Source organism: Podarcis tiliguerta (genome assembly GCF_965153285.1).
Source record: "Podarcis tiliguerta genome assembly, chromosome: 4".
NCBI classification, from domain to species: Eukaryota; Metazoa; Chordata; class Lepidosauria; order Squamata; family Lacertidae; genus Podarcis; species Podarcis tiliguerta.
The window spans coordinates 75,646,831-75,663,237 of NC_139537.1; the positions used below are offsets into that span (position 1 = coordinate 75,646,831).

General features: G+C 39.4%; 1 protein-coding gene across 2 annotated transcripts; it reads right to left on the reverse strand.

The window, feature by feature from the left end:
* Positions 1-116: 116 nt before the first annotated feature.
* UPF3A (UPF3A regulator of nonsense mediated mRNA decay) lies at positions 117-14,816 on the reverse strand. 2 transcript variants are annotated; one of them, XM_083437946.1, is made up of 10 exons: positions 14,457-14,816; positions 13,293-13,399; positions 11,759-11,865; positions 10,560-10,658; positions 10,327-10,437; positions 7,545-7,600; positions 7,292-7,450; positions 5,346-5,503; positions 4,037-4,275; positions 117-2,170 (listed from the first exon to the last, which is right to left on the reverse strand). In XM_083437946.1, the coding sequence occupies exons 1-10, from the start codon at positions 14,637-14,639 to the stop codon at positions 2,103-2,105; spliced, it is 1,287 nt and encodes a 428-aa protein (XP_083294072.1). In that variant the 5' UTR covers positions 14,640-14,816; the 3' UTR covers positions 117-2,102. The 2 variants fall into 2 exon arrangements, with proteins under 2 accessions (XP_083294072.1, XP_083294071.1); XM_083437945.1 differs by having other exon boundaries at positions 3,981-4,275.
* Positions 14,817-16,407: the final 1,591 nt, after the last annotated feature.

The window sequence follows — 16,407 nt, forward strand, 5'->3', positions numbered from 1 at the left end:
CGAGTGGAGAGTCAGATTAGCATAGTACTTTTGAAGCCGGTTTGGTATTTTTAATCCATGAATCCTATTTTTTAATCGTTTTGGTATAATAGTAAAACACATCAGGCGAAGCACTATTCAGATCATCAGATTTCAGTTTAATATTCTAGTGGTTGAAGGTCCAGATGATCCCCTTTATTTACATTAGAACAATCAAATGCTGATAGGATGACAGTAAAAAAAGGTTGAGCACATGATGTAAAAAAGTAGTCAAAAGAAGATCTGTGTTTCAGGTAAACAAAACGCATATCAGTATTGTCAGAGTGATGCTCTGATACCAAGGCCTGTGCAGTTGCTTACTAAGAACAAGAATATATACAAAAAAATGGATTCTTAACGAGCACAATAAACAGAGGGAACAGTCGTAGCAGTTTATTCCCTCAAACACATTCTATTTCCATAGCTTTTACCTACCAACATAAGTGTTTCCACTGGTGACTTATGTAAAAACATACTATATGAAATATTAACATACAAAACAGTGTCACTTATATCACATATTAAAAAGTGGCGAAACCTTTAAATATGCTATTTCATGACAGACACAGCATTAAATATTCAGGCTTTTCTCTGGTCTAAACATACAAAACTTTTTACAAGGCAAAAGCAACTCGGAAACAAAAGAACACAGACACTTACCTGATGTTCTAGCAAATGAAAGAGCAAATTAGACACTACAGCACCAGAGCCATGGGTTGCTTCTGGATTCCTATAAAGCAGGATGGGCAGAAAGTGCTGACCCACTCCCCCCCCCTTTCTCCCTTGAAACTGCTTGCCCAAAGCTGGTTTTCTTCAGATGGGGTTTCGAGTCTGAAAATAACTCCTGGTGGAAGAAAAGCACTTGGAGGCAGGAGCAACTGACCCAGAGCTGCAACCCATTAGCTGCTTGCTGGGAGGGAGAAGCAGCTTTTGACTAGAAGAAGGAAAGCTTTAGCACTCCCATCCCACCTGCACATGCTAGGCTTTCAATCTTCCCACTCTCCTTCATTGGAATTTGGCACAACCCAAAATATAATAGATGGATCATGCTGCGTTTCTGCCTCGTTTACCCCTGAAAACCAATGTAAATGGATTGAGGTACTGAGGCCTGCAGACACTGGACACAAATGTGCAAATTGTGCGTTTTAACCACCCATGATCCTGCGGTTGAGTACTGTCCTGTAATAATCATTTAAACATTATCTTAATTACAAGGGTAATTTGTTGTTTATAGTTCTTTATGCAGCAATGCACTTACTAAACTGGGACTTAACTCCTTACAGGACCAGGCTAATGTACTTGTGTGTTATTCTCCCGACTGATGTAAATACAGCTACACTCTGTATAATGTCTTATTCTCATGGTCTTGTCATACTGAGACCTGTTAATGCAATTTATAGAACATAAAACGCCTCGGTTAAAACTGATGGAAATGCATGCTTTAAAGAATTCCCCTAGAGTGGAACATTTCAGAAAAGTTTTATGCAAAACACAAACCTCAAAATATGCCTCAAAATATCAGAAGCTTCGAAATCCTGAATTCTACTGTAATATTCAATAACATTGTGTCATAAATACCCTTCCCACTTCTCAAGCCACAGTATGCCCTATGCCTATGTGAGCCATCACTCCATTATGTATAGAGGCACGTATTTGCGTAACATGTCAGTGATAATGGGAATGAAATCCACCTGAAGAACAGCCTTTAAAAGTCATGCTATTACTATTGTAACATACCATCAAATATGTATCTATATGCATTGGGATGAAAGATGCCTTCACATGCATATAGCTGGAAACAGTGTAAGTGCACAGTGATGATATTCTCTTGTAACATTTATGTAACATTGCCTGTGGCCTAAACTTCTACTAGAAAACTAAAAAAAAAAGTTTTCTTTGCAATGGTGGGCCAATTCCGAGAACGTAATATTTTGCAGGACACTAAGTCTTAAATGCTGAAGTTTCTGTCCTTGTTGTTTTATTCTGCCTCTTCGCTCTTCTCAGAACCACCTCCAGGTGAGTTGTCTGCTTCATACTTTCTATCATAAGCTTCTTCTGAAGACTTTTCAGTGCAGTCATAGGACCTACTTGTAGACCCCGTATGTGTTCGAATGCGAACTCCTGGCTGGTATAGTTGCATGGCTGGCCGATCCTGTGCAGAAAATAAGAAGAAAGGAGATTAAGGCTTGGAGAAAAACATTTATTATCCACACAGGAGATCTCAAAATGTCTTAACTGTTCTGTGAAAGAAAAGAGGACTTTTTTTGACAAACTGATTTAACAACAAATGGGAAAACTAGGTTATAAATATCTGACACTTATTACCTCACTCTTAGCCCCTGAAAGCCAAGTACTTTAAGCAAATTAAAAGAATACTGGACAAATTCAGATTGCTGTTTTGGGAGGAAAGTGATGCTTAAGAACACAGTACCAAAGATGGAAAATTTCACAAAATTTTAATTCGTTATAATAACTAGAAGAAATTTGGCTGCAATCAAAGATGGGCACAAACAGTTTCAAACACGAAGACAGTCTACAGTTTACAAGGTATAAAGGTAGCATAATAACGTCATAGCTAACCTCTCAAAATAGAGCTTGATTTAATAATCTAGCTAGCCAGTAAGGGCTTAACCATAACTTCTTGTTGACACAAACTCTCCCAGCTCACTAAACCCTATTACCTCTTCAGCTTTAACACCTTCTCTTACCAGTCTTCCCCCTCTTTTCCCTTCGACCACTCATTGTTGTGCCACCACCACCCCACAGGCTCTTAGCCTTCTTCCCACCATTCCTCTGTCTCCAATCAGTGAATGACAAGGCCTTACAGTACCATAAGACCAAAGCTGCAATTCTGAACAAACCTAGTGGGGAGCAAGCCCTATAGAAGTGAGTGGGACTTGATTTTCAGTAAACTTGTTTAGAATCATGCTGCACATCCATGATAAATTGTAGTTAACAGCACAATCTCAACCACGTCTACTCAGAAGTATGTCCTAAGGAATTAAGCCGGGTTATCTAATGCACAAAGAATGCTGTTGTTGCTGGGTCACAGGAACTCATTCTTTGCAATGTTACAGCTACACATATCCACAGGGTCAAGTGCAAGAATGATACCCATGTGTAAATTACTGATTTGCTGGGCTACATCAATATTAACAACAGCTAAACTGTTAAATTACTTTACTTTGAAAATCTTCATAATACAGTCGTACCTCGGAAGTTGAACGCCTTGCCAGTTGGACGTTTTGGCTCCCGAACTTCGCAAACCGGGAAGTGTTTGTTCCGGTTTGTGAACGTTCTTTGTAACCCAAACTTCCTTTGCGGTTCTGTGGCTTCCGATTGGCTGCAGGAGCTTTCTGCAGTCAATCAGAAGCTGTGCCTTGGTTCTCAAACCTTTTAGAAGTTGAACAGACTTCTGGGACGGATTCTGTTTGGCTTCTGAGGTACCGCTGTATTAGTTTCTGCTTCTTTTTAAAGATAACTATGTACTCAACTGAAGTAATGATCATGGTTTCTACCTCCTATTATTCAACTGATAGCAACGTTACTTCAACTTAGATCATTTGGGCTATTGATTCCCTTAGCAGTAATATAGTAGGTCCAAACATAAGGGCACAATATTTTTGAGTGATTAGATGAGTATAGGTTATCAGGGAGAGCATAAGCATTCTGACAGGTGTTTATTAAAACAGATAAACATTTTTTTAAAACAACCCAGATTCTAAGAACTGTGCTTCATAAAAGCATGCATTTTAAAAATGCAAACAGAGGCATCATTAGCAGCAAAGACAGATTCCAATACCTATCACTTTAACAGCTTTTGCTGAGTTAAAAAAATGGAGGTTTTCATTTTAGTGAAAATCAAATATTTAAAAAGTTCATGCTGAGATGTCAAAAGCAAATCTTGTATGACCTTGAAGTAATTTTACTAATGAAAGATTATCCTAAATGAATAAAAGAACCTTATTTCTTATGCGCTCCTTTTTGGATGCCATGTCATCACACTTGTCCTCTTTACCCAGTTTGTCTACTGTGTCCACAGTGAAGCTGTAGTTGTAGTTCACTTTCTTCCCTCGATCTTGGCTGTATCCTTTTCCCCACTTCACCTCATCTTCATTCCTTCTCACAAACTTGTCAAATTCATAGTGACTTCTGTGCTTTCGGCTATCATCCAGTCGATACCTTTGTCTCTCAGGTTCTTTTTCGCGAAATCTTCTCTCTGAATCTCTTTGCTCTTTATCACTATCATTTTGAGACCTGTGTTTTAAAAAATGAAAAATCCAAACATAAAAAACAAACTGCTTAAAACTCAGGTAACAAGGCATATGCTGCCTAAACAAAGCTCCCAGTTTATTTAGTGGTGTTGGAGTAAGGGCCAGCTATGCCAACAGTGCAATACCATGTCTACTCAGAAGTAAGTCCCATTGCCTTCAGTAAGGCTTACTCCTAGATAAGTATTTACTTCTGAGTATGCACAGGATTGTGCTACATATCTTGTTTATAATTATTAAAGTAAAAAAGGAAGGGTTTTGGGAATTCAATAATTTATTTTGTATAAGGTAAAGACTTACAGATCCTAGGAGTCCCAGAATGTCAAGAGTTGGTTACTCCTTGCCTAGCTTTGGATGTCAAATGTTGGTTATTTATTTATTTGATTGATTGATATAATGCCCTTCATCCTAAGATCTCGGGGGGCGGGGGGTTACAGAATAATATCAGCTCCCGGCCATGTGATATGAGCATGTCAGATGACAGAGAAAAACTTCATAAAGCATGAATTAAGGTTTGTTTGTTTCCTAAACCATAATTAAGACTACTAATATAGTTTATTGGGGACGCGGGTGGCGCTGTGGGTAAAACCTCAGCGCCTAGGACTTGCCGATCACATGGTCGGCGGTTCGAATCCCCGCGGCGGGGTGAGTTCCCATCGTTCGGTCCCAGCTCCTGCCCACCTAGCAGTTTGAAAGCACCCTTAAGTGCAAGTAGATAAATAGGTACTGCTTTATAGCAGGAAGGTAAACAGCGTTTCCGTGTGCTGCTCTGGTGCCGGTTCGCCAGAGCAGCTTTGTCACGCTGGCCACGTGACCCGGAAGTGTCTGCGGACAGCACTGGCTCCCGGCCTCTAGAGTGAGATGAGCACACAACCCTAGAGTCTGTCAAGACTGGCCCGTACGGGAAGGGGTACCTTTACCTTTACCTTTTTAATATAGTTTATTGGATTCAGATGACAAGCTGTAGTTGCTTTTGGAAAAACCCAGTCAAAAGGATGTACCAATTTAAACTGCCTTGAGGATGTAACTCCATCTTCAAAATAAAGCACTACTTACTTTTCCTTAAGTTCCTTCAGCGAACCTTCCAGGGGCTTAGATTTTATACTCCCGTGCCCAGGTGATTTCTCCCATTTACTCTCGTCTATGTCAGCTTTTTCTTTTTCTCTGTGCTTTTCTGTGGCTTGCTCATCGCCTTTCTCGGGTTTCTTAAGAAGCTAATAAATATATTTGTAAAATATATGACTATTATAAATGTGTTTTCTACATCTTTACAAATCTTTACAAATCTTTCAGAATACACCTACGCGCAGGAAAAATCACTTATAGCATACTTGCTTGATGAGTCCTTAGCCCATCCCCCCCAAAACCCCCACCCATGTGACATCAGCATTCAAAACCAATTAAAAAAGAAGTTATCACGATCCAGCGACAATTAAGCATTTGAACAAGTATGCCTAATTTCAGTGAGAGAATTAATCACACACCAAGATATCGCCCGTTGAAATAAACTACATTTTATAACTGCTTAGCACTGATGAAAGAATCTAGAGTTTCCACATTCTTGATGCAAGGCAGTTCTGCAGCTGTGGGCCTGATATATACAGAAACCCTCAAGAAGAAATATCTAGACCTAATAACTGTAAAAGTTACCAGCGTCTCTTAATACAAATTCAGATAAATATATAAATAAATTATAGATAATGTGGAAACTGATTGACAAAGCATTAACTCCCTCTAATGTTCTGGCATTCTCTGTTCAAACATGCTCTTCAAATATATTGAATTGTTTAACTATAATAGTATATGGTTAATTTTTAGAATGCAATGAATACACCATAAATGTATGATATTGTGTGTGTATACATATGTAAGTATGTGGAAAGATATCCGTCTGCTTTTAAATGGGCACAATTCATTCTGCAAGAGATGGGATGCTGTCTATATCCCCAGGATTTTTCTAAAGAATCTCAAAAGGAAACCACAATTATTACTACATGTATTATTTCATGCAAGGATATATTTTATTCAGTCCCTGCTTTTTTTTTTTTTTTGCCTTTTTATATGCTGACACTGATCCTAATGTAAGATAATCTAAGGAAGCTCACAGTAGGGAGTTCACAGTAGGAGTTTCACATTTCCCCCATAACCTCTGAAAAGCCTCTCTGGAAACCCAGGGGCCCTTCTGAACAATGTATGATGGCACCCAGGAGCTGCTAGGTGGAGGAGGGAATTGAAAACTTTTCATTTGTGAGCTTCCTTAATGTATCTTTTGATCCAAGCCTAATTTTGGGTAATGCTACCATCCCACATCACCCTCTCCCTTGCTCAAAAGGTTTGGGGGCGGGGACTCAGGCAGCTGTAGGGATTAAAAGAGAGGTGGAAAACTTCATTCTATAACCTTCCTTAAGTTAACTTATCTTAGAATTCAAATCACTGTTGTGATGTTTCTCTGTTCTGTATATTAGTGGGGGGAAACAGCTTTTTTAAAAAAGAAAAAAAGATCTGATTATTAGTTTTGCAACATAAAATTTAATTCTGCTTTTACTTTCATGATTTGCAGAATTTCCAGAATTTGAAACCATATTTCATTGACACAGATAACTGCCAATGAAAACGGTTCAGTTAAACTCAAGAAAGTTGAGTTCAGTTAACTCAAGAAAGTAGTTACCATTTTTGAGTTAGGAATGGGAAATTTACACATCTACTTTACAATGCAAGACATAAGCCTAATGCAAGATTTAAGAAGTCAGATTCTACAAGTGCTCAGATAGGTTTGGCACTCTACAAAACCCCCCCTCTAAAAATAAAAATTCTGTAATAGTGAATCCAAATACTTGGCTGAACTCATGACTTGAATATACATCCTATGTTCCTAATGCTATAGTCCTAAGCCACTGACATGGAAGCACTGAAATCAATGAGACTTCTTCCACATGCATGCAAGCTAACCTACTGTAACTCTGGTACATCTGAAAGATGGGTGATAGCAGGGGAAAAAATACCTTGATCCTTATTTCTTTTTCAGCCATTTTCTTTTGCTTTTCAGCTTCTTTTCTTTTACGCCTTTCTTCCTCTCTGCGCTTCCGCTTCTCATCTTCCCTTAGGCGTTTTTTTTCTGATTCTCTTCTCCTTCGTTCTTCCCTTTTCTCTTCTCGGATTCTCTAAAACATTGGAAATGTTTTATGTAGATTTGTAGATATATTAAAAAGAACTTAAAGCACAAAGTTTAGGGCTTATTCCAAAACACAAACATACCTGTTTTTCTAATTTTCTATTTTTAATATATTCCAAAAGTGGTGTTGTTCTTCTAGCTAAAACACAAAAAGTGATATAGTATCTTGTTTCTAATACGTAAGATTGATTATAAATGAGATTTTTTGTCATTCAAGCTTTAAAAATGTAATTACTATATGACAATGAACACAATTTCATAATGGGCCATATAGAAAGTCCCTGTTACTCTATTACATAAAACCATCGTTTCTTATCATAATAGTTTGGAAAATCAGTAAAATTGGACAAGTATCTGAGATTACTTGATATCTATATCATATTTTATTTTTCTATATAAAAAAATTATGGATGCAACCATTTAAAGGAGGAAAAAACTGTGCTGCACAATACTGTTATACCATCTTCTACCTGACTGGTTAGTGTTTTGATTGCATGCAGTGGTCTTAAATTAGCCTTGAAAAGTTTGCCATTAATGAAATATGCATTTGTGTAAAATTCTTCCTATAGATTTGTGCAAAAGTAGCATCTAGGTAATGGTTAAACTCCTGAAAACAGTGGGGGGAAGATTTACCTGTGTACACAATCATAATTTTAATCTTGATCAAATAGTGATAGAAATGTGTGGCAAAAGCATTGGAACATCAATCTGCACACTTTTTCCTGATTGTCATGTAAAATTTAGCTTCTGATTCCTGTACATTTTCACTGTAGACACAGCAGGTCAGTTGTAGGTAAAATCAATAATAATTTCCAAAGTGCTCAAAACACTTCTCATATATTTTCTCTACAAGCCTTACAACAGGTGTATTAGGGAGAACTGATTCTGACCTGTGGGTCAGATTGTTCTCTCCCTACTCATAGTGGGTCAGGTTTGACAGGTAGGTAGGACTGTCCACCTGTCAATCACTTGATGATACAATAATGATACAGTGCCAACACAGGTCTCACAGAGTGCTTTGCATGAGACTTGGCAACACCCGGCAATCAGCTTCAAACCTCTTTTTAGCTGAGCACAATCATTATCTGCCCCACATCTGACATTGCATATGACAGCTGTTGGGATGGTGCCTATGCTTTGGCTGAAATGGCCTCATAGACTAAATGGGGAGGTCTGGCGAGCCTAAATCATCTATATAAACAGGACCCACAGGCAGAAGGTTCCCTACACCAACCCTGTAAGGCAGTCTGTTGTAATAAACATTATAGATCTGGAGCCGAGAGAGAATGGTCTAATGGCAGCCGGTGAATCCACAACTGGCTAAAGATTTGAACCACGTATGTCGAGCATACCTTGTGATCTTAACTACCAGCTTACACCAGCACACTCATATTTAATGCTGTATTGACCCATCGTTAATTATCTGTATAGGTAAGTCCTTAAAATGTATACATTTTGGATCAAAATAAAAGTTTGTGTAAATGGATATCAAAACTACTACTCCACCTCAAATCCTATAAATTCATATATTACTGAAGCAGCATGGAAAGCAGTTCTACATTATCAGATCACCCACATTGGTTTGTTGAATGGTATGGTTCTTTGGCAGACATAAACTGTTCAGCAACATAATGATAGGTAAAACTGTCAGTTCAGCTGACCCATGTTCCCTTTTTACAGGTGTTATTAATGTAATACAGGACTGGATAATGGGTTGGGTGGGAACTGTGGCTCTCCATATATTGTTGGAATACAACTCTCATCATCCTTGAACATGCTGTCTGGGTCTTATGGGAGTAGGAGTCACATTATTCTGTCCTCTCATATGTACATAATTAGGACTGAGATGTAATGGAAATGCCTTGTTATCTCTTTGATTGCACTGCATATTATTTAGATATTTTCCACACTCCATTTTATTAACCATCTGATTATCAAAGTAATTAGGATTTCTTCCACAATTTTGGTAAAATAAGTTTACAGTATGTATTGAATATTATCAATACCCACATAAATGGTCTGTATAACGTTTTTAATAATTAGGGAAGTTACTAATAACAAGCCAGGAGTTTCATCCTAGAGATCATCCTCAGCATTCAATACTGAATGCTTATTAACTGCTGAATCTATATAAAGGAGTAGTTACTGTGTTGTTAAATGAATTATTTTACCGTGCTGGTAGCATTTTGAGCCCCCGCTCCAATTCCAGACCTTGAGTTTGCAAAGAGTTTGTTTTTATCTCATTCACTTTAATTGGGATCAAACTCCAATGCAAATCCCTTTCAGCAAAACTTCCCTTTCAGTGAAACTTTCAATTTTAAAATTAACATAATGGAAGACAGGGCTGAAACAACAGAGCAACCTCTTCTTTATTGTAGAATAATCTCTTGATTATAGGAGAAGTGGCACAGGTTGGGGAAAAGTTTTGTGTATTTCTGATAGCCAACTGGTGCCTTTTATGATCTCAAATAAGTATCAGTGTTATAGAGGCCAGTGTAACACACAAAAGTTGCATTGCACACAATAAGTTATGAAATTAAGGAGTTTTAGGTTTAAAACCTTTTACATTTATACCCCTAGCCCACCAGCAGTTCATGATCATAAAATACTACTAACGATATCTCACAAACCTCATAGCTATATGGACATAGTACAGGCCTACAGAGTGCTAGTTTCCCAAATCTGTTGTTCAGCTAATGTTTGAGAATAAACAGGGGATGTTCTTTTTATTAAGAACTTCTGAAATGGTGCTAGAGATAACCATAATTTAATGAATGTAACCTCAAGAGTGCTAATGTGGGACTAATAAAATATGATCATATAATTCAGAAGCATTCACTAATGGAGGAGATCATCTTAACAGACCAATGAGTTCTCTTGTTTTTGCCTCAATCTCTCCCAGCAGAGTCTCAGGGTTAGCACATATTTTTTCTTCTTCTGCACAATAACTTTCTAAAAATTTTCTGTATTCTGGATCTATGAAAGAAAAAAACCATTGAAAAGAAAGTTAATCATTGCATGTCACATATATTGCATGAGAAATTATCCATTAAGCGCAGTAAATCAGGAAAATGTTTTCGCCATGAAAATGAGCTTACCATCTTCTATGCTTCCAGCTTTTGCATCTTTCTTCTTCAGCTTCTTTTTAGAAATCTTTTGGAATGGTGCAAATTCAACAACAGCTGGATATTCTAAACCTTGAAAGAACCACACATTGGCTGAGTAACTAAAGGTAAATAATATGCACATTTTGAGACTGAGAGGAACTTATTCCCAGGTCCTCGAGTATAAAAACCTGAATTAAAATTGGAAATTTTATTTTTCACTGACTTAGTTTATGACAAACTGTCTTGATCCAGAAGAAAAAGACTGTAGGCAAATACAAGCACAGATAGTGCCAATGCAGATAGATATGTGTTGGGTTGGTCACATCTGCATCACAATGTTTATTGAAACTTTACTACTCTAGCTAGATACATCTCTTAGTGTAAATGTAAATCTCAATCCATGGTCACTAGTATGCTTATAAGTAGAGGTGGACTGGAGACAATTTAAACAGTTGGCACATAAACCTTTTCATTTTTATTTCTTTAAACCTGGCAAAAAAAAAATATGTAACATAGCTCAAAATAACTAATATATCAACAAAGATGCCAATACTGAACGATCAAAACATTTAGATAATGTATGGTATGGTTATACTTCATTTTAAAGTGATTTATTCAGTCTCTTGTAATTCATAGGATAGCATTCCTACTTAAGGGTGAGGGATACATCATTTAATAAATAGATAAAATATATTAATAGCAGTTCACTACACAGACATTAACCTTATATGAAAACTTCAACTGATTTCAAAGTACAACCTTGTCTTTCTCAATCACAGACCTATCAAGGTAATTTCTAGTTATATATACAAGGGTCCCATCAGTGGAAATGAATGTGCATAAAAGGATGGCTTTGGGTAGATTCCTGCTACTGAGAGAACCTTGAATGATAACCAGCGAGGCCCCATCTAACTTTGTGCTCTTCTGAGTTTACCATAATCAAACTTCATGCAACATTTTGGAGGTCAAGTAAGAATTCTCTGAAACCTTGACTACAGCATACACAAACATGATTTCTAAAACATGGTACACCTTTGGCAAATCTGAACTTTGGAAATATTGACCTTTCTTTTATTTCATTACATGGCAAGATTAGCTATTGTTTAAGAAAAACAAACTATCTATCCTTTGAGCATGTAGAACTAGTTGGGTGGGTCTAAGATTTCTGGCCATAATAAGGAATGGGTTACCTTTACTGTCTATGAAGACATAGCCATCAAAGCGATCTCTAAAAAGAAGGATGTCATCAGGATTTCTAAAATTAATATATGCTCTTGAGTAGAGATGAGGATAAAGACTGAAACAAAAGTGAAATGTGTTGTTAGTTATGTTTATCTTCTAAAAGGAAGAAAGGTAAAAGTATAAATTACATTAATTCTATTAATATTGATGTTTATCCACATTAGATTGGCATTTCAAAGTAGGCATGCTTTATATTCCTCCACATCAAATGAAATTGTTGTTGTTATTTTTATACTGCCGTTCATCCGCAGATTTCAGGGCAGTTCACAACAATGAAATAGTGATGGTTGTTGTTTAGTCGTTTAGTCGTGTTTGACTCTTCGTGACTCCATGGATTACAATCAAAAATGATAATGAAGTAGAAATTTCTTAGCTAAAAACTCTTAAAAGCCATGAGATGCTTTGTTACATGCACAGACTAAGATGTGGAATGCCTGGAGCCTAAGTTCAGTACATATAACTTTCCACTCAGTGTCCAAGTATCCAAGTATGCTGTAATTCAACCAGCCCATCTTTTAGTCACTGTCTTCCTGCATCTGTCTTCAAGGATACAGTGTTTTCTAGGCTACAGTGAATCCACTCATCCTTTGGCTGAGTAGTCTGAGTACAAAGGGCCTGATAAACCATGAATGCTGGAAGATCCGACATAAGAGGGCTTCAAATGAAAGATAATGGAATGGTTTCATTGCAATGTGCCTAGAAGAGCAATGCAGCAAACATGGAAGAACTTTTATTTCGCACCAGCACTGTTTTGGTGCCTCTAATTTGGGCTTCCAATATATCCCAAAATGACATAACAAAAGCTACTGAAATCCCACTTTCAGCAGGGATTACATGACCAGGCCACTGCAGTTCTACAATCATGTAACTTAAAAGCCTCATATCCTTACAAAATTTGCAATGTTGGCAGTGTTTTTAAGTTTTGCTCTTTCTCATAACCTAAACATTTTGTTCTATTTGAAGAAAGATAAGAGATAACTCACATTTGAAGAAAGATAAGAGATAAGCTCTGAGAGGAAGGTAAAAGAAGAGCCGTCCACTAGGACGACCCCTGCTTTCTCAGAGGCTTTGTAAGGCCTTGTATCCCCTGAGGTGAGGTGAACACATGTGAACTAGCCCTAAATGTCCTTAAGCACACAAGTAGCTAGAGTGTGGCTCTAATAACCACAATATATAAAGTAGATTTTTAGAGAATCTTTCATCATATTCTCAAAGGTCAGTGTGTCACATCCAGACTAGTGGGAAGAAATCCATGATGTCACAGGCATACATCATGGTAGATAACAACAATAAGGCAGCTGCATTTCACACACATTCAACTCGTTAAAATGTTTTAATATTATATATGTTTTTCATAATTCTGTTTGTTTTTAAAGTGGAGTATAGACGAATCTGGATCCTGTTGGTATTAATAGCATGATGCAAGCATGATTAAGATGCCTCCTCCCCCCCCCCCATAGAGACAATTAACTATGTTCTCACCTGGGATCAGAGGTACAAAATTCAAAATAATCGTGGGCAGGAAGTGGATGAAGCTGTTCCTCTAGCTGCTCCTTGGTAAAGCTAGGAGGTAGCCGCCGTATAACTACCTAGAAAGCATCACATGTAAAACTGAGCACAATCATTCAGGAGTATTTGTCTCATTTTTATCCCATGTTTGGATAAATAAACACCTCCCATTAGTATTACTCAGAATTGCAACCAATTTCTTAGAAGACAAAATGAATCTAGTCCCCAGGTCTGGCCTCAACACATGTATTCCTGTCATGGAATTCTACTCAATATTGCTCCAGAGCAGAACTGCAATGTATAGTTAGCAGAGCAAAAACTTAAAACAAATGAGCAATTCTCACAATTCCTGGCATGCATTACATTTACATCCCACCTTTTCCTCCAAGCAGCTCAAGGTGGCATTGGGCTCCCCTTCCTCCCTACAGCAACCCTGTGAGGTAGGTTAGGACGAAATTCCATGGCCCAGTGAGGATTTGAACCCCAACTGCCTATTACTCTAACCACTACCCAACACTACATACTCTTTTAACACTGACTTGGAATCCCCATTCAATAGTGAACGGGGTGGGTAACGGTGGCTAAGATATCGTCTGCCTCTTTAACCAGATGCGGAGGAGGGTCTGAAGCGGATCGTGGCTTGTCCAAGGCAACAAAGGCGGTCCGTGCCCTGTGGAACGCCCTCCCATCAGGTGTCAAGGAAAGAAACAACTATCTGACTTTTAGAAGACACCTGAAGGCAGCCCTGTACAGGGAAGTTTTTTATGTCTGATGTTTGATTGTTATTTTTAATATTTTGTTGGAAGCCGCCCAGATTGGCTGGGGAAACCCAGCCAGATGGGCGGGGTATAAGTAAATAATAATAATAATAATAACCAAGGTCCTGAGTCCCCTTGGCTAAAAAGTGGGCCAGCAGGTGGAGGAGCGCGCAAAACGCCTTCCTCTCTGCGCATGCGTTTTTACCTGTCGGCCAGCCCTTCATTTCTCCGCGTTTCTCACCTTGGTGCGGGCGCGCGCACACACACACAAGCCGCAGCTACTGCCCCGCCCTCTCTCGCGCGCTGTCCCTGGTGCTGGAAGGAAGCCCCGCCCACCTGTTCCGCCCCGCCCCTCCCCCCCATCCCAACAGCTTCTCACTTTACTCAGAGCCGCTCTTTTCTCCTCCCGCTGCGGTTTGCCCGGCAGCGGCGGCAGGCTGGATGGCGGTGGTGGCAGCGGGGGCGGCGGCAGTGGCGGAGGAGGAGGGGGCGGGGGCCCCGGGGACGTCGGAGGGGTCTCTGGTACCCGACGCGGGGATTCCCGCTGAAGCGGAGCCTCCATGGGGGGCCTCTCACAAAGCCCTCCGCCGGCCGTCAGCGACGGCGTCTCTGGCGCGCATTAGCGCCGCTCCGACCTCTCTCAGCGTCCTCATCCTCCTCCCCCCCTCCCTCCAGTCAGCCAACCGCCAACCCTTGCCGGGAAGCCTCGCGAGAGCCAGACCCCTCGTTCCTCAGGAGAGTCTCGCGAGAGGTGAAAGGAAGGGGTCGACAGCCTATAAGCGCCTTCCGAATCTCTCTCCGTTTCCGCCCCGCCCACGAGTATATTTCAAAGATGCGACTACCACCTGTGTATCTATTCGGCTTCTCTTTCATGCGGGGCGGGGTTTAGAGCACAGGGTCTATTGTAGTCCCGTTTTGATTAGAAGAATCGAGGACCTTTGGGTTATACCCTTTTAAGTTATTGGTTTGCGGTGGGGTTTTTGTTGTTCTTGTTTTTATTATGTATTTTGTGCTTTTTTTTAATCTTACATTTTAAAGCTGTGAACTGCCCCGAGCTCTATGGGTGAAGGACAGTATACAAATTAATAGGAATAATAATATTTGGTTCTGAAAGTAGCTTACATCACAATAACAGGAAATCACATGAGACATTCAATAGCAGCAGAACAGATCTAAGTGCAAAAACCCAACCTGCTGTCTTTTCAGAATTCTTGTGCAAGAGCAGCGCTCTCTCTCTCTCCCCCCACAACCGTTCATTTTGCTGTTTTGCATAATGAGGGATGAGTGGGGGCTCTCCAGATGTCACGGGGCTTCTGATTTCCCTCAGCTGCAGCCTACATGGCCACAATGCTCAAGGGATCAGGAGAGTTTGTAATCCATCAACATCTGGACAGCTGCTTCAACTGGTTCCCCATCCCTGATAAGAGATTATGTTAAAGAAGCATAATGTGATAAGCAGTCCTTTCAGTTGAAAAGGCTCACTTTAGAAATGTGGCTGGCAAAAAGTATTTTTGAGCAAAGTACATTAATATGCGGTGACCTTCGTTTTGAATTAGGGAATTGAAGCTGAGCAGCACAAAATAAGCATGACATAGCCACACCACCAGGTAAACACCCCCTACAACATGCCATAGAAATGAGTCTCATTGTCAACTACACTGCCCCTATGTTGCTTCACCACAGCAATTATTAGGCTGCAAAAGCACGACACATTGTGTGCCTTCAATACTCTAGTTTATCCAGCATTTCCATTTAAATATTATTGTAGAATACTGTAAGAATGTTTTCAAAGTGGATTGGGGATTTGCTGCAACTTCTTGTGGTAGTTCTGGGCTGTATGTGTACACAGTGTGTTTCCACCTTTGGGGTTTGAAGCCAAGTATATAATGTTAACTAACCACAATCCATTTCTAGTAGTTTATTGAGAAATACTTTTGTTTGATGTGCTCCCATCTGATTTGAAAGCGTAAGCAGCAGTTAAGCTGTAGTGTGTACCTTTGAGTCAGCCATTGTGCATGTGCAGACAACAGTTTGACTGATGAGTTACGTGCAGGGAAATAAATTCGGTAAAGCTCATTGGGTGAAGACATCTTGCCTACTTCCCTCTCTGTTGTGCACAGCAACATAAAGTGACTTGAAACACAGTGGCTGGAAACAACCTCACTGCATTTTAAGCCACTAATGTGTATACAGTGGTACCTTGGGTTACAGACACTTCAGGTTACAGACTCCGCTAACCCAGAAATAGTACCTTGGGTTAAGAACTTTGTTCAGGATGAGAAATCGTGTGGTGGCAGCAGGAGGCCTCATTAGCTAAAGTGGTAGCTCAG